Source organism: Aythya fuligula, chromosome 2 (assembly GCF_009819795.1).
Source record: "Aythya fuligula isolate bAytFul2 chromosome 2, bAytFul2.pri, whole genome shotgun sequence".
Classification (NCBI taxonomy): Eukaryota; Metazoa; Chordata; class Aves; order Anseriformes; family Anatidae; genus Aythya; species Aythya fuligula.
Window position 1 is genome coordinate 25,917,269 of NC_045560.1, and position 18,096 is coordinate 25,935,364.

Here is an 18,096-nt window from a genome sequence, read left to right on the forward strand (position 1 = left end):
CTAGCTTCGTGTTAAGCTCTATATAGTCTTTGAAGCCTGCAGGCAACTAAGGACTGTTCCAGACTACTGAAAAGCTGAGATTCTACCATCAGTTAAACTGGAATCAACAGGAACAATTGGAGTATGTTTATAGGCTGTGGCTTAGAGAAACAAGAAACTGGTTTCTGTTGCAGTGACTATAATTTGGAGGATCTTTTTCCCCCTATGTGTTTGTTCTGCTGCCTATCTTTCCTCTTGGCTTTGGAATTCCCCAGGTAAAGGTTCCATTACTGAGAAAAGGCATCGGCAGCTCTACACTCCAGCATTATATGCTCTTTATGGAGCACAAAAGCTTGGGGAAAATAAAACAGGCATTCACGTCTGGCCAAAGCTTTTTGGTCTATTAGTACATGTGCATAACTAGGGAACGGTGAAAAGAGTATTCTGTTGTAAGCAACTCTGGTTGCAGTCGCTCGTTCCTCACTATATACCCCTTACTGTACCATTAAACAATTGCAGCTACCAAAATGAAAGGAGCCTGTGCAGCTTGCATTAAATAAATGTATTTGCAAAGTGGAAGATTAATGTGCCCATTCTTTGTCCTTTCAAACTCAGATCCTGTTTTTGAAGATATGCTGAGTGAGAGTCGGAAAATGATCACTAATGAGAAAATAGATGCTTATAATGAAGCAGCTGTTCGTATTCTGAACAGCAGCTCCCGAAATTCCAAAGCTAAAGTTAAAGTGTTCAGTGTATCAAAACTGATAGCACAAGAAACTATTATGAAGTCTTCAGATGGCCTGCATCTCCCTGAATCAAGCAGGGATACAGTAAGTATTTTTAGTGCTGGTCAACATTATAAAATATTAACTGTAAAAGAAGATTTCAGATGTATGTTCTGAAGCAGCAGACAATATGAATGTAGTGAGGACTCTCGTTCTTCAGGAAATTTTGCTCAGAAAAGTCCAGTAGGTGAGAGGTCAGTCAGTTATACTGATGTTTAAAAACCATAATATCTAACATGATGGTACATAGTGGGTTTACAGCTATTTTTAAATAGCTGTATCTTTTGGACCCTAAGTGCAAACTTCATGCCTTCATCTGTGTAAATGATTTAGGGCGATAATGATTTATAAAGCAGTGCTAAGGAGTAAGTCGTCTTTTTTCTCCTATGTGCCCACATAGTTTAATTTAGAAAAGAGTATAAACAGGATGAGAAACACATAGTGTACGCCTTCCCCATTGCATGAAGTGCCACTGGCTTTAATCCTTATGTTATCACTACATACGTATGCAGTGAGCCTCTCAGAACTTTATCAGTTTGTCCTTTCTGTGACTGAGCTCTTCTGCTGTGTCAGTTTTAGTTCTACTCCTTTGCAGGTTTCAATTATTTTCAAGTATTGAATGGAGTAAATATCATCTCGCCACACATTTCAGTCAATTTGTCATGTTTTAGACATATTCATTACTGTGTGCCTTGGGGACCCTAAACTTGTGAGATATTTTTCATTTATGGTCCATTTAGCACTTTATAGCTCCTTTTAGCCATAAAGAGAGCCATTCTGTTGTAAGAATGAGAATCATAGAATATCCCAAGTTGGAAGAGACCCATAAGGATCGTCAAGTCCAACTCCTGGATTAATTAGGATTAAATCTTTTTGCTTACCTCAAAAAGCTCAAGGATTTACTCTTTGGAAGAGACGTTTTGACTCTTAATGCTGAATGAAGCTAGGTGTATGGGGGACTACTATGAACTTATATAAATATAAGAGAGAATTGCATGTTTTCTGTCAAATCACAATCTATATAAAAATTTCTTATGATGAAAATTTTTACTTTTAAATTAGAGATTAATCAGAAAATTGCCTATTTCTTTGACAGAATGCGATGATTCTAATGAATGTCTACTGCAATAAGATAATGAAGCCCATTGATGGCTCCTGCTGCCAGCCTCAGCCTCCTCTCACTCTGATACAGAAATTAGCTTTCTGTTTCTTTACTTTGTCCATTATTGGATATTTAATTATCAGTTTAATTCACCGGAATAATTATCGGAAGAACAAATCATGCACTGATTTGGAAATGGGAGAGGAGAAGAAACCTGCCATCAATACTCCTAATGTTTCTACTTTAGAGATGCTCTTACACTCCTTCTGCAAACTCGGTCTTATCATGACCTATTTTTATCTATGTGACAGAGCAAATCTTTTCATGAAGGAAAATAAATTTTATACACACTCATCTTTCTTCATACCAATCGTCTACATCTTGGTTTTGGGGGTATTTTATACCGAAAATACCAAAGAGGTAATGATCAAGTTGACATTGTGCTTGTAATATTGTTTGACAGTTCGAGTGTAAATTTCTGGTTGCTAATTACTGAAAGTAAAATTCTTAAAATCAGCATAACTCATCTTCAGAAATATAAAGTTTGCATGCAATTAGATGTAAAATCTTTTTAAAAGCATGTGGGTGCGAGCATTTTTAGCCATTGTCACACAGTCCATCTTTAAGTGAATGTAGCTCAGATATGTGAGAATGTAGACCAGGTTAGTATCTCATAGACCTGTGTCCATTAGAAGGAAGGCTTTTACAATTTAGACCAATTTGCCATAAAGTGGTTTATTGTTTTGAACTTTTTCTCCTCATTTTGTAGATGTTCGTTGTACTTTTTGGAATAGCAACACTCTTATTTTGTTTTGCATTAGACTAAAGTGTTAAATAGAGAACAGACTGATGAATGGAAGGGCTGGATGCAACTTGTTATTTTGATTTATCATATCTCTGGAGCAAGCACTGTAAGTGATTTGAAAATTGTGTTTTCAAGTGGGATTGGATTTCATGTTTTCAAGTGGGAATGCAATTTAGGCATGTTACTTCAAAAGGAAGATAGTGCAAATGCTTAATAGAATTGAATAGAGGGAATAATTAATACCGTTGTTCCTGTAGTTTTAGAAATAGTATTTGCAGAATTAGTGTTTTTTCTCTTTCGGTTCCAATGATAAGAGAATTTTATGCATTACTCAACCCATGAAAAAATATACTTGTTTCTTCCATGTAGATGATGTGTTAACTTACTTTTAATTGTTAGAAACACTTTTATGTTCAGAACTTGAAACTCTTGAAGGTAAGCTTTCAGAGATTCCTTCTTAACTCTATCTTAACTGGTTACAGGATATGGAAATTGTAGAGCTATGAATAGAAGAAACTAATTCAGATTTTCAGAGAGGTTAGGGCAACAAGAGAACTTAGTAATAAATGAAAAATGCAGCTTAATATTTTTCTTTGGTAAACCTGATTTAGTGCAATGCAGAAAAAGGAAAACCAAAAGCATTTATGTGACCATCTGTAAAAGGTACATTATTTTTCTCAACAGTTTTTGCCTGTGTACATGCACATTCGAGTTCTGGTTGCTGCATATCTGTTCCAAACAGGTTATGGGCACTTCTCATATTTTTGGATAAAAGGGGACTTTGGCGTATACAGAGTGTGTCAGGTAAGAATATATACTTAATGTTTCTATAGGGATTTTTTTTTTTTTTTTCAGAAATAAAATACCTCTAACATACCCATACTCCTTAAATAATGTGATACCAGATTACTTAACCAAAGTTTTCAAATCCCAAATGGCTACTGTTTCTGTCTAATCTGAACTGTTTGTGTTTATCTGATACAAACACCTGGCATATACATAATAATTACAATGTAAAACATGTATGTAGGCTAAAAAGAATCACAAGTCTCTAGTATTTTCCAATATGTAGCAATGGCATTTCCATTGCAGTAGCAATTTCCAATATATATTTATAAACAGTATGTAGCTAATGATCTGGGCAAGCTGGCTGGCAGTAAGGAGGGATATCCATGGCTCCAAACTTATTTGGCTAAATTTTCCTAGGTTTCTTCTATAGTCAGCAGTGAGAAAAAGGTATACTTGGATAGCTGTGATGCACCGAATCATGCTTTGGAGCAGCCTCTTTCCAGCTGCTGTTGAGCATAGATAGGTGGTATGAACGTTCTCATTGGCTCTCAATTTTTAGCAAAAATTATGGCTTTCCCAAAATTAGTCACTGGAAGTGCTTCACTTTGTTTCCCTTACTTTGTTCTTACCACATCAGCCTGCTCCATGCCATTTTTTTTTTTTATCTATTATTATTATTAATTACTAGCGTGTTTCTATTGGAGGTTTATTGGCTTTTTTTGGACAAGTAGATAAATGTTTGGTGAATCCAAGAGACAGTTGTGTACAGACCTTTTTTTTTTGTCTTCCTCTGTGAATAAAGGTAGTTATTCAGCACATTGGTTTGCTTGCTCCCAGCACTGCAAGTCATTATGTAGATGAAACAAACACTGTTTTGTCTCTGATTTAAACTGAAGTCATTTCCAAGTGCTTACATTGTACAAGCTTTTAATTTCTGCATGCATTTTGGGTCTTTTCTTCACTGTTTGTGAAAAGAAAAACTTCGTGGTTGATTAGTTGAGGCCATTAATAGTGTCCCAAAACACTTGCTTTTCCTTTTTTCCCCTCAGATCAGTGATGGTTTGGATTTATTAAAAAAAAAAAAAAAAAAATTTCCACACTGTTATTTCATTAAGTATCCAACTGCTTTGTACTGAAGTAGCCGCTAATACATGAACAAGAGGCATCACTGCAGTATTTGCTGCCTCTTTCAAAACTCTGCATAGCAGCACCAAATGTTTCACACTACTGTTTCACTTGTTACAGGATCCCAGCTATTTTTATTTTTTTAGTCAGGACAGTGGAGTTCTGCATAACAGTACATGTATGTTTAACCATTTGGTATCTAGAATATGATTAGAAATACCACACCCCTGTAATATCTTTCTTAGAAGTATATGAATGTTTCACAAATATATCAGATGTAGGTGCTTCCTTTGGAGGAGGGGAAAAAAAAAAAAGAGTAAGTTCTCTTTCACTTAAAGAGTGAAACTCTATCACAATTGAAGAGCCTTCAGGAAAAACACCTGTGGGTACAAATTTTCAGTTCAAAAGGCAAGAAGGAGAGAAAGTAAATACTTTCCAATCAGCCATATCAGTTCTCTTGGGTTTGTTTTTGTTTTTCTTCCTCAGAGACAGTGTAGCAGAGGCTACATTTGTTAATGAAGAAAACTATTTTTTGCATTTTAGGAATACTGGAGAACGTGTCTCTTTTTGTAGTTTCCCTCCCCGGTTTGGCAGCGTGTGCTGTAGCAGTGATTTTAAAGAAAGAAACAAAACCCTCCTATTGCTATTAAGAGTCACACTGTAACTTGGATCGTCCTGCTTATTAAGCATAGGGCGCAGCATGGGTAGGGGCACTGGCCTGACTTTAACCAAGCCAGCCCTGTTGGCTGTTAGTGCAAGCAGGTTGGTGGTGACAGCATCCAGCAGCTGGCATTCTCACTCCGTCCCAAGGCTGGGGATGGTTCATCTGACCCAGTTTTCATTGCTGTCACTGCCAAAATAGGTCAGGGTAGACTGCTCCAGTCCTCCATAAGCAGCCTGTGTCTCACACTGCATTGGTGTTGCTCCCTGAGATACTTACCATGTGCCAGCTGGAATATAATCAGGGAGTGGGGTGTGAAATATTTATGTGCTTTTCAGATAATATTAAAGAAACATATTCCTCATCTCTCCCAGCTTTGCCTCCCGGTTTATATACCCTGGATGGAAATGTGTTCTTCTTTCCTCTGACTCCTTCCAGGTTTTATTTCGTCTCAATTTCTTGGTCGTGGTACTGTGCATAGTGATGGACCGACCTTACCAGTTCTACTACTTCGTGCCATTAGTCACTGTCTGGTTCATGATCATTTATGCCACCTTGGCCACGTGGCCTCAGATAGTCCAGAAGAAAGCAAACGGTAGGATAATGCTCCTTTATTATTCTTCTGCTTTAAAATGTGTCCGTGTTGCTACAGATCATAACCACACAGAAAACTTCTGTCAGGAGATCTCAGCCCATTTGTAACGCAGCACAAAGTATGATAAATGGCTGCTCACATAAATAGGTTGTCAGAGATGAATGAAATGTCCATTGAAAAATAAAACGGCTGGAAACTGAACTCCTCTATCTCTGACTATAGTCATAGAGTTCTTTTCTGTGGGTTTTGACCATCAGAAATGTATTTTATCAAGAGTTGATATACTGAATGAAAGCTAAAAGCATAATATTACATGGTCTATGCTAGTCAAAATTGCTACTGTAGTGTAGGAACAGGTCTAGCAAGAACTATGATCATCCACATGTTCCCATTTTCTACTGTTAGCATTCCTGATCCATCTTGAGCACTAATTCTGCCATGTCCAGACAAAAAGGGGGTTGTGAAGGCCCTTAGTCTCTTATGTTAAGTGGACTTTGGAAAGTGTTTTTTATGATGTGAATATTTTAAATAAAAATTGAAGTGAAATCCCAGTTTCTCATGGATTACAGTTTATTGAAGAGCTGTCATCATGTGGTAATGCTTATTATTTAATTCACCTAAATTAAAACTAATAACTCTAAGAGTCTTAGATCTTTTTTCCCTATTGATGGAGTGAAATCTGAATTTTATAGTCTGCAGATATGAAAATGAAATACCTCAAATACATGCTAGGAATAGATGTTACAGAAATACAGTTAGCAGTTTTACAAGACATCTAGAAAGCAAATACATCATATATACACGTGTATATATATATATATATGTACTTATATTTCTACAGAGGCAATCTTTCAGGTGCAGTGAAATGACTGTTGTGTATTGCAGAGAAATAATGTACTGTGAAATTAGAAAATCTTCTAGCGACAACTTTTATGTTTACTTCCTTACTAATAGCTGTCAATTTGTATGGTGAGAGAAGGAGATGATTTCTCGTTTGCAGTGTTGAAGCCTGGGTAGAGGTTAATATCGGTTGACAGCTTTGAGGAACAGTTTCTCTGGCTTGTCTTAACAAAACACTTGTCCTTAATGTACTCAAGCTGAACAGCAGGTCAGCTGGTAGCTCCGAGTTTAGGAATATGTGCTCTACTTATTTCACAGAACAGCAGCTGCTGGGGACTTTATTTTGCATTCAGCTAGAATTAGAAGTACCTGTGTGAAATGTATGTGAAAGCAGAGGCTTTAAAACAGTGTTTCTGTTTGAACACTGACATTCTGATTCTTTATTTATGTTGTCCTTGTTTTTAGACATGAGGCTTAGTTTAGGATTAACAGGCTGGTAATTACTATAAATGTTTATTTTAATTGCTTAAAGGAAAATGTAAAGTCTAAATATATAGTTAGTGATAAAATAGTGCTGGTAGGATTTGAATATTTATGAATGCATCTATTACTGAGCATGGCTACACTAATAGTTGGCAATTATTATTAAATATGTATAAATATTCATTGTTTTTGCTAGTGGAAAAATTGATGACCATATACTGATTAATTTATTTTTTTTCTTCAGGGAACTGCTTATGGCACTTCGGATTACTGCTTAAACTGATTTGCTTACTGGCCTGTATATATTTTTTGTCATATTCTCAGGTTTGTAAACTTTTACTCTTCATATCCTTGTTGATGAACAATATTAGCTGCTTTTTAATGCACTCATGACTTGAGTATTTGCTTCTATATCATAAATAAACAAGAAAAATTGAACCTGTTCATGGTTTTGAATTGGTGCAGTTGCTGGGGAAAAAAAAAAAACAACGGTGTCTAACTCATTTCTTTTTAATGCTTGACATGTTTTTGGTATACTGCTACGAGTGTAATAAATATGGAGGTGTACGGGTTTTGTTTGTTTGGGGTATGTTTTCTTGTTTTGTTTTTTCGAATGTGCTATATCTAAAGTTACTGGGTTTTGAATCAGATAGCGTATGGCAATACCGACATCTGTGTCTCTTAGAGATTTGCTGTTGGCTTTGATACTTTATCAGAAGATTGGTTCTCATGCTAAATTGGTGGAGTCACCATCTCTGGAGGTCTTTTAAAGACATTTAGATGTTGAACTTAGCAATATGGTTTAGTGGAGGACTTGTTAGTGTTAGGTCAGAGGTTGGACTCGATGATCTTGAGGTCTCTTCCAACCTAGACAATTCTGTGATTCTGTAATTTATCAATTTAGTGCATACTGTAAGTAAAAATGAGGGGTGTAAGGACAGAGTTTGTCACCTATAATTTGCAGTGCCTTTTGTGTGTTTTTTAATCTGCTGTTATTTTTAAGCCTGTTGAAGTATAGTTTCCTGTAGAGTATGCATTTGTTCTCCCAACACATAGGTGGATCTCTTCCTTTAAGCCTGCAGAACAAAAAGGAAGAAGTGCCCACCTTTATGGGAAAACAAAACAGGAGAACCTTTTCCATCTGAAGTATTTTTGGTTTTGTGGGTTTTTTTGTTTGTTTGTTTGCTTTTTGGTTTTTGGCAGGGGTAGGGAATGTTTGAGGAAGCCAGTTGATTTGGTGATGCCACTTAACTTCAAGGTCAGATGATTTATACTGCTGAAATTGGGATGACATAATACCAAAAGACAGCTGAATGATTTAAATGTAGTAAACCTGGTTGACATTAACGTTAATGCTTTTGCAATGCTTTTGTTGTTGTTAAATTACAGGGTGCATTTGAGAAGGTGTTTTCATTTTGGCCACTGTCCAAGTGCTTTGAACTGAATGGGAATGTCTACGAATGGTGGTTTAGGTGGAAGTTAGATCGCTATGTATGTAACATTTGCATTTCTATACTGTACTTTTAAGTGTTCTTTTTTCTTTTTCAGTCTGGAGGGTGGGGGATGGTTGTTTTCCCTCCCTCTAGAGAAAGCAAGAGTCTGTCACAGTGAATTGTTCATTTCACGATTAAAGCACATCCATCTTAATTCTGCAGATGTCTGTCAAAGCCTTGCTTTAAAGATAGACGTTGACTTACTTGCTGCTGGATCCTGCTTAGTTGCTTAAAATAAATATGATCTTTATTTTGTCTTTAGTCAAAAATTTTACTGTGACAATGTACTACCAGCAGCACTTCAGGCTATTGAAATACAAAACAAACTGTTTTGGTGGCTTTTTTAATGCTTTTTGAAAGTTGTATCAATTAAACATGTATTTCTTTTAAGGTAACTTTTACAATAGTTTTGTTCAAATTGGAATCTTGATGCTAAAACCGGACTATTGCACATACTTTCAAATGGTTTTACAGTGGCAAAGTGCATTTTTTCCCCATTATTAACCCTGCAATGCTGAGGATAGAACAACAGAGAGAAACTGTTCTTTTTTTTTGATCTTTTTTTTTTTTTTTTTTTTCATTTCTTGGAAAGGTAGGCAGAATGTTTAAGATGAGAGCATTTATCTGCTGTCTTTAACTGGATCACATGCTTGCTTCTTCCTCCGATGGTCTTCAGTAACTTAAATTTGTGGAGTTCATGGTGCCCTGCACTGCAACATCTCAGACGTGGAGCTCTGTTGGCTGTAAGCAGTGTGTATTCTGTGATGCTGCTAAAGAGGAAGTCCCAAATTAATACTGAAGACTTAACAGTGCGTGGGCCTGAAACAGCATCATTTTGGTAGCTAATGAGAACTTGGCATAACATCATAAAACACTGCTGAAGAATTGTGTCTGTGAGAGGAAAGCACTTTCAGTGCTTTGTGAAGATGTTTTCACCTGCCAACTTGGAGAAGGCCAGCGTGCAAAGTTTCTTCCCCAGAGTAAACCCTTTTTGGTGCAGGCATAGGTTGCAGAGAGGATAGTAGGTACTTGAAAGCTGCTTTAAATTTCATTGTCTTTAAATTTCATGTCTTTAACACTCTGGGAAGCATTAGTAGGAATACTTCATTTTAGTTTTTGAGGTGAGTTAAAAATGCAGCTTAGAGCACTCCAGTGTAGGAAGCCTTTTTTTTTTGCTAGTTTCAGTAAATCTGGGAAAGGGACTTCTGACCTCTAGGCTTTGGTATTACAAACAGATTTTACAGTAGCATTTCTGCTGAAAAAGTTTTTACCTGAAGTACATGTAAAAGCCATGAGATATTCACTGCATTGTTTGTCTTCCACAGGTGGTTTTTCATGGGATGCTGTTCGCTTTTATTTATCTGGCATTGCAGAAACGTCAGATGATTTCAGAAGGAAAGGGAGATGCACTTTTCTCCAACAGAGTTTCAAATGTTTTATTATTTATTTCAATTGTATCCTTTATGGTATGTATCTAGTTCAACTATTACAATCAAGCTTGTAACTCTGTACAGAATCCGCTTTCTGAAGTTCTTGTTCAGGAAACACATTGATTTTAAAAATCAGCTCCTGATGTGGGGATATTTCAGCTGTGTATTTTTAAGCAGACTGAAATGTCTTTTCAGTCAACTGTAGATGAAAACATGGCTTTTCCAGGTCATTGCAAAAATTACAAGAAAACTAGATTGTAACTAATATGGCAGATAATGTTGCTTTTAATCAATTTTGTGTGTCACTCTTGATCACTTGTCTAATTGTGGTTAAAAAAAAAAAAGTCAACTGTATGTTTTCATCCTTGGGTGTGAATAAGTCTGGTATTCATCAGCTGCAAAGAAGAATTTGAGAGAAACACAAAGTTAAGCACAATGTTATTCTTTCTATTACTGTCCCAAATCTTAATGAACCAATTATTGTTGAAGCATTTCAGAACAACTTGTCTGTTGGTTCAGTTTTAAATGTTACATACAATCATTACCCAGACTGATTTTTATTGTCTTCTAGACCTACTCCATTTGGGCTAGTAGCTGTAAAAACAAAACGGAGTGCAATGAACTGCATCCTTCTGTTTCTGTGGTGCAGGTAACTGTATTCCTTTTCCTTACAGTGACAAATCTAGAGTGTTGTTTTTTTTTGTTGTTTTTAAATATAATATTTTTGCTTTAGCATGGTGTGTCAGATGATTGGCTTCATCTTCATGTCTGAAAAAGGATTTAACTACACTGCTCGCTGTTTTTCATTGTTTTATTACTGAAATTGCATCCTGTGATTGTGCTTTTGATTAACCTTGATGTCATTAGTGTACGTTCATACACGATTCAAGGCCAAAACCAACTTCTGGCTAATTGCACAGCAGTGGTAAAAGGAGAGAGCTGTAGGGGAGCATTACAGTTTGGGCAGTGTTAATGTACTAAGTGAGCCCTGTGGTTACTTTTAGAGAAGAGGTGAGCTGCAGGGTCATGTGTGTGGTTTTAAGTTAAATTTTTCTCTTACTGTCTTCCCTGCTGTACCTAGTCCCTGCTGCTTGATCCTATTCCCTCTGTTTCTTTCTTTTTGTCTTTTTTCTTTTTTTAACTTGTAGCTTGTCCAGTTGAGGGACAGCATGTGTGACTTAAGTATTTTAATGTTAATACGCCCATCTCAACATCTTTTCTACACTTTGTCTTCAAAAACTGAAGGTTAAGTTATATTTGTAGCCATTTTTCTCATGACTCTACTGAAGCTGTAAACATATTGCAATAGCATAGCAAGTTATAAGACTTGCAATTTTCTGACCGACTTCAAGTATAAACTATTTATATGTTAGATTTGAAAGAGAATAAATATTCTTATGATGCACTTTTAGTATGATTAAAATGAATAAAGTTTTTTGTGTGTGTGTGTGTGACCTACTTGTCACCCACAGTCACTCTTTTTCTTTCTGTTTTTTTTTTCTTTCTTAAGATTTTAGCTTTCATCCTCATCAGGAACATTCCTGGATATGTGCGATCCGTATATAGCTCTTTCTTTGCCTGGTTTGGCAAAATTTCTCTAGAGGTAAGCAAAGAATTTCAGTTTAGAAATGTAAAGATGTTTTGTTATGCAAATTGAAGTATTAAGATAAGTACCAAACTCATGTATTGCTTTATTTAATCCTACTTGACCTGTTTTAGTGTTGTAACTTCCATCCACACTAAGAAATCCCTGCTGAAATAGCAGTCTCAGAGTATCGATCTTACTTATCTCTTACGCTGTTTTGGGGGTGGTGACTTTAAGGCTGTGAGAGTTGGGGCTTAATGCTGAGGTAAGCTGTGGCATGTATGCAATTGGAAGATACATTTGAAATCATTTTTGAATCAGCATTAATTATATTGTCTAGTATAATCCCACTTATAAAAAAGTTTGCCTTAGAAAGCTTTGCTGCATTAATAAAGAAATGTATCTTTACAAGCAAAACCATTCTTAGAGCAAGTTTTCTTCTTCCATTGAGTGAATATTTTGAAACAGTAGGAATCATCATGCTTTCCATTTTATTTGCTCTTTATTAATAGTAAATGTTTAATTTTATTGTATTATTACAATTTATTTTTAAAGGAAAATTAATTTACATGAAAAAATTAGGAGAAACTCTGTAATACAGTGTATGTGTAGCATAAGATTGCATTTATTTTTTTTAAGGATCTTGTTTTCACTATCCTGATTCATGGTGAACTTTAAGGTGCTTGTCAGCTCCAGGGGCTTTCACGTTCATCAGCTGTTAAAGCACTGCCTTTTGTTTGTGGGTACATGAGTAAGTCCCTCAGCAGAGGGGCAGTAGCTGAGCACGTACAATATAAATTGTGTATCTGTTCTCATACAATATAAATGATGCTTCCTTATGCCTTATTCAGGTAAGAGCTCAGCAAACTCATTTTGCTGTGTGCTGTACCAGGCAAATAGTCTGCTAGGCCTTGCGGGGCCTCATCTGAGGTGGCTTATAGCAAAGACATGTGGAATACAGCTCCTGAAAGTACATTATTTGTCTGACTTGAACAGAAGTATGTTGTGTCACCTGATGCAGTAGTAATATGTGTTCTTCATATAAGCAAAAAAAAAAAAAATATATATATATATATATATATATATAAGTATTTTTAAACACTTTATTTTTTCTTGCAGCTTTTCATTTGCCAATACCACATTTGGCTGGCAGCAGACACAAAGGGGATCTTGGTGCTCATTCCTGGATATCCGATGTTTAATGTTATTGTCAGCACTTTTATATTTGTGTGTGTGGCACATGAAATTTCTCAGATCACTAACGATCTAGCACAGATCATGGTTCCTAAAGATAACTCCACTCTGCTGAAAAGGTTGCTATGCATAGCTGGATTTTTTCTCGGACTCCTCCTCTTCTCAGCAATGCAAGATCAGTCAAGGCATTAACTTGAAAAGGTTCTTGAAAACTTTTCTTAAGGTTTATTTCGCATCTGCCTGAACAGAAGTTCTCAGCTGGAAGTACAGGAAGACATGGACTTGAAGTGTGGAAAATGTAAATAGCAGAAATGTACATATTTTGTGTGAAAACAGCATTCTCAAAGAATCCCAGAAACAAGAATGCACTGTACAGAATCGCATGTGAAAATGAGTCTTTTTCTACTGGATATATTTCTGTTTACATATCTGTTTAAACGTGACAAAAGAGGTGAAGTGAAATGGCACAGCAGCATCACGCGCCCGTCGTGGAATTACCCATGCCTTGGGTCAACGAATGAAGAGTGGCTGCTGCCAGAGGACTGCATGTAGGTAACGCACGCTCTAGGCATTCTCAGCAGGAAGCAAGAGAGCAAACCTGCCATCCTTAGGTAATGGGCACCGCTAGCTGGTGTGGAGCATGAGGTTACTTCTCTGGTAAACCAGGGCATTTTCCTAAACAAAGCAGTAACTTCTTCAGGAGGGACTGTTTTAGGTGGAGGTTGTATATGTTACGTGAAACCCTTTATACGTGGAAATAGAAAGTCATCACCAATTCAGTGACTTAAGATTACATACAACTTTACATAACGTGTGTTTTTTTAAGACATTTCAAGGAAATATGGTGAATTATGAGGTTGAAACTCTTGTTAAATATACAGAGAAAATATTTGATTTGTTTTTTTTTTTTCCCCTGAAGTTCTTTGCCTATGTGCGGTTCTTTCTGTGCAGTCCCAGTGGACAACCAGATTAATAGTTTTCTCAGCTGAATATTGGAAAATTCTGGAGAAATTCCATCTTTTTCCAGTCAAACGAAATCCATCATATCCACTTCATCAGATCTTAAGGAAATGGGAGAACAGGGGAACAGTGATCTTTGAACCTTTCTAGGCCATCAGTGACCTTGAACCAGGTCTGATTAGGAAACTGGTGCCATATTCTGTCTTGTGATGATGTTTTCGTTTAAAAGGATGGGAGTCAATCTGTTGGTACCACGAGGAAGAGGGACTGAGCAGACATCCTGTTGCTTGCAGATGGTTCGGCGTCAAAATTACGAATCAAATGAGATTGAAGCTGTTGGAGGAACATTTTCCCCCACCCTTTTCATCAGTGCTGTTCTTCATTACCATAATTTGAACTCTGAACCCAGTCTTTGGCATGAAAAGGAAAATCTGTGGAAGTGACAAGCTGAAATTTAAGTTCCACTTGGTGAAGTTATGGTACTTTCCCCCGGAATTGTGGTTTTTGTTCAAGTAATAGTTTGACCTTGTTTCTTTTACATCATGTTCTGGTTACTTTTTAGCAGTCAAAAACATGACTACAATATTGTTATCCCAGCGTACGTGCAATTATGTATGATCATAAGCAGTAAGAATCCTAAGTGATACTGGATGTTTTTGATGTTGTCCCAGTTGAATCATGGAAAAAGAGACACCAATGGCAGTTTAAAAAAAAAAAAATTAAAGAATGGCTCCAAATTTGATTTTGGTGAAGAGAATAATTTCTTTTTACAAGTGATTATTCATCATAAAAAAAATAATGAAATCACTTCCCCAAAATTCAGCAGTTTTACTAAGTCTGCCAGATGTTTTGAAGCTGTTGGCAAGATCCTGAGCTGTTTGTTCTTTGGTACATTATTTCCAATGTTTGGAAAGTTATCCTCCTTGACAAGTATATTACTGGATACTGGAAGAAATGATACAGGTCAACACTGGTACGTAGGATCTGTAACCATCTGTGCCAGTATTAGGGTAATGGCGAAATATGAGTTTGAGGGGATAATTTTTGTTTTGTTCTTCACAAGTTAAGTGTTGTAGATATAATTTTATTTATCAGTTGTACAGATTTGGTTAAAAGATTTATTTTTAATGTTTGAGATAATGCACTTGTTTACTGTATGTGGGATAAATATATTTTCAGGTTATGTACAAATATGAAGTAATTTAAACATTAAATAAATGTGCTGTGGATGCTTATTTTTGTAATGGGAGCAGCATCGATGAAGTAAAAACTTCTTATGGCCTGACTCGAGCTGGGCTGCAGTCCCTTGTGGTAAGGAACTTCGCTTTGGAGTTTACCTATTCAGGTCCCCCACAAAGTAGTTAATAGAAGGAGGAGCTTCAGAGGGGGAATTCCTCTCCCTGAGTACACAAGGAGGTGTGGGGCTGTTATGGCACCCGAGCTAAGAGCTGTAAATGCTCTCTCCTCCTCTCCACCACACCAGAAGCCCCGTGCCTGTGCAGTCAGGGCCCCTTCTTCAATCCTGGGTCGTGTACCACCTACTCCTATCCATACCCCTGCTGCCATAACAAAGAGGTGCCCAGGGACCGTTAGGTAATAAACAGGCAAAGCCATCACTGACGTTTTTCCTATTTATTAGATTTGACATTCTGTACATTTACAAAGACAGCCGTAGTGCTTTCTACTTCATGTGGTTGCAACAGTCTCATTACAATACCAGTTCCCACCGTCACTGTACATTGCTGAAGGAGGCTGTGACCGTACCACTCTGTCACCAATTTTAACTATTTCTAGTTCTTTGTTAAGTGTCTTTAGCCAGCTTTACAAATCTATGCTTCTGTGGTAATTATTTTAATAAGTAAAAATAAATAATTTATTATTAAACTTACCTCAAATGCCTGATGCTTTCAAGCATAAAATAGTTTCAGGTGTGCTTAATATCCATCACCTACATCATCAGAGTCCTCTCAGAATACACGGAGCACCTGCTGGTACAACCTGATCCTTGATGCACATACACAGCAGCTTAAGAAATCGCCTTCAATACCCTGGCACTCCTCTATCTTAGTACAAATAAGAAGGGAGTAGCTCAGTAGGTATTTAATTGATTGTCACATCATCCTGAAGTTACCAGAAATTGTCGTGATCCAAAACCAATACTATTTACAATATTTAGTCAACTATAAATCACTTTAAAATCCATTCCATTCATTTCTGTTTCAGAGCGCTGACAGCTCATACATTTGAAATTAGCAGTCGAAACCCAAACGCTGATTTTACTCAAAATTGTTACAGCAAAAAAAAAAAAAAAAGGTAATTTTTTTAATTTAACATCTATCTCAGTGTTCATTAGCTGGTTTTCTGATTTACTTCCCCCTGATGGTCATGCAAAGCTGTTGGAAAATCAGAACATTCACTTAGGAGCCTGATGAAATCTCTTCCTTGGTACAATCTGAATGAGCTAGGTGTGATGTGTGCCACTTGGAAAGTAAGGATGAGTTGCTCTTTATTTCAGCTCTTTCAGAAACTGACTCAGTGGTCAGTTTTACGCTTGGCCTTCAGGGCAGCTTTGCAAAATAGGACCTTTGAGGTTAGGCAACATAAACAACAAGTTGTGTTTGTCCTGTTTGCAATGCAAAGTGGATGCGGTCATCCAGCCTGAGCACTCAGTACATACTTTGCTGCAATTGTTACACTTGTACGAAACGTGTCTAAAAAGAATCTGGGGGCTTCTTTTAATTACTGGCCAAGGAGTTGTATTTAAGTCCAAGGCTTAAAAATGATCGCTTTTTCTGAAATAAGTTTTTGTGTTTTCAAGGAACAGGGTCATAAAAAGAGGGATAGGAGGGGGGAACACCAGCATCTGACTACTTTGGTCTTTATACAGTGTAGTAACTCAATTTTAAAGTCTCTTCTTAGAGAATTGAATTCCTAAATTAGTCAGAATTTCTCTTAGCAGAGACCTGGGAAACCCCAGCCACAAAAACGTAGCCAAGCACAGAGCAATTTTAAAGCAGGTACAGCTTTGTGCTTAAAAGGCAATGTCCCAATGAACAGGCAGCTTCTGAAAGAGAAAACATTACAGGGAAAAACAAAGACAAAGCACAAGTGTCAGCTGGAAACGGTGACGCTTTAAGGTAAAACATCAAGAACTGTTGGTGCGGGCTGTGACAGCTGGAGCCCTTTAGGTCCTACATTACTCTGTCTTTGAGGATTTAGGGAAGCATCAGAAAAACTTAAATGCAAAAAAGCCACTTGAGCTAAACTACCACCATCTAGTGAAAAACAAGGAACCTCAATTCAGATGAATTTCTTTTAAAATAATCAGATGAATGAATGGACAGATTTTAAATTTTATTGCTTACAAGTCGTCAAATACATTAAATGTCTGGTAAAGCAACAAGGCCCATTTTCAACATAAATAGCTTAGGTTTTGTGTTTGTTTCTTTCAAAAATAACTGCTCATTATATTTTTATCAACTCTACAAAATTAATGCCTAATAGATGTGGAATACTATTTCTGAGCATCATATTGCACCAGCTTTCATGCTTATACAACACTTTCTGTGTGCAACTGTAAGGCAAGTTATATCATCCCATACAACAGACTCTACAATCCTTTGAATCTGTTGCTTAGTTTGAAGTTTTGATTTCCCTGTTAAAACCTTCAGGAGAGATCATGAGACAGAAAAAAGTTTGATATTTATTAATACATACATTTGAAAGATTATTTTCTTAATGTAACAAATATAAAAAGTTATCAGTGTTTACAAATTGTCCAAAATGTCCAAAGTACAAAAAGATACAGTACATTAGTTATATGGAAGTGATTGTACTCTCTGGCACTGAAATCAGCTTAATACTGTGGGCATGCACAATATACACCAGGAAAACTCATGCATCAATCAGAACAGATAAGGAATAGGACAATTCCTGCTTTCTCTGATTACAAATTCATCGCTTCTGTTAATTTTCTTTCCTCAGGAATACCATTTACCTGTAAATAGATAAGAGTTCATATAATCCATCAATTGCAGGTGATGCTTCAACAATATTGAGCTATCAACTGGTAGCACACTCTGTAAATATGATTTATTAGCCCCTTATCAACAAGCACATTGGAATTATCAACAGAAAGAAACAATGGTACAAGTACAACCTGAAGCAGAAGACAGCGCAGACAAAAAAAGCTTTGCTTGGTTCCTTTTGGGAAAGGAGAGATGTGGAAGAAGACAGTTTAACTGGGAATTCATTCATCTTTCTACTTTGG

The 18,096-nt window shown here is 36.6% G+C and overlaps 2 protein-coding genes across 6 annotated transcripts in view; one reads left to right on the forward strand and one right to left on the reverse strand.

The window, feature by feature from the left end:
* CASD1 (CAS1 domain containing 1) overlaps nucleotides 1–14,575 on the forward strand; it is a 31,991-nt gene extending 17,416 nt beyond the window's left edge. The window contains exons 8-18 of one of the 2 annotated variants that reach the window (XM_032181743.1): nucleotides 595–809; nucleotides 1,861–2,286; nucleotides 2,688–2,777; nucleotides 3,356–3,475; nucleotides 5,685–5,841; nucleotides 7,409–7,488; nucleotides 8,554–8,655; nucleotides 9,983–10,123; nucleotides 10,659–10,736; nucleotides 11,598–11,690; nucleotides 12,792–14,575. In XM_032181743.1, coding sequence (XP_032037634.1) covers nucleotides 595–809; nucleotides 1,861–2,286; nucleotides 2,688–2,777; nucleotides 3,356–3,475; nucleotides 5,685–5,841; nucleotides 7,409–7,488; nucleotides 8,554–8,655; nucleotides 9,983–10,123; nucleotides 10,659–10,736; nucleotides 11,598–11,690; nucleotides 12,792–13,058 — 1,769 coding nt within the window. In that variant the 3' untranslated portion in view covers nucleotides 13,059–14,575. The remainder of the gene's footprint in view (nucleotides 1–594; nucleotides 810–1,860; nucleotides 2,287–2,687; nucleotides 2,778–3,355; nucleotides 3,476–5,684; nucleotides 5,842–7,408; nucleotides 7,489–8,553; nucleotides 8,656–9,982; nucleotides 10,124–10,658; nucleotides 10,737–11,597; nucleotides 11,691–12,791) is intronic. The other variant, XM_032181744.1, reaches the window with a different exon arrangement.
* An 868-nt stretch (nucleotides 14,576–15,443) lies between these two features.
* The window catches only part of SGCE (sarcoglycan epsilon), a 30,132-nt gene continuing 27,479 nt past the window's right edge, over nucleotides 15,444–18,096 (reverse strand). For all 4 annotated transcript variants that reach the window (XM_032181749.1, XM_032181746.1, XM_032181747.1 and 1 more), the window contains exon 12: nucleotides 15,444–17,823. In XM_032181749.1, coding sequence (XP_032037640.1) covers nucleotides 17,773–17,823 — 51 coding nt within the window. In that variant the 3' untranslated portion in view covers nucleotides 15,444–17,772. The remainder of the gene's footprint in view (nucleotides 17,824–18,096) is intronic.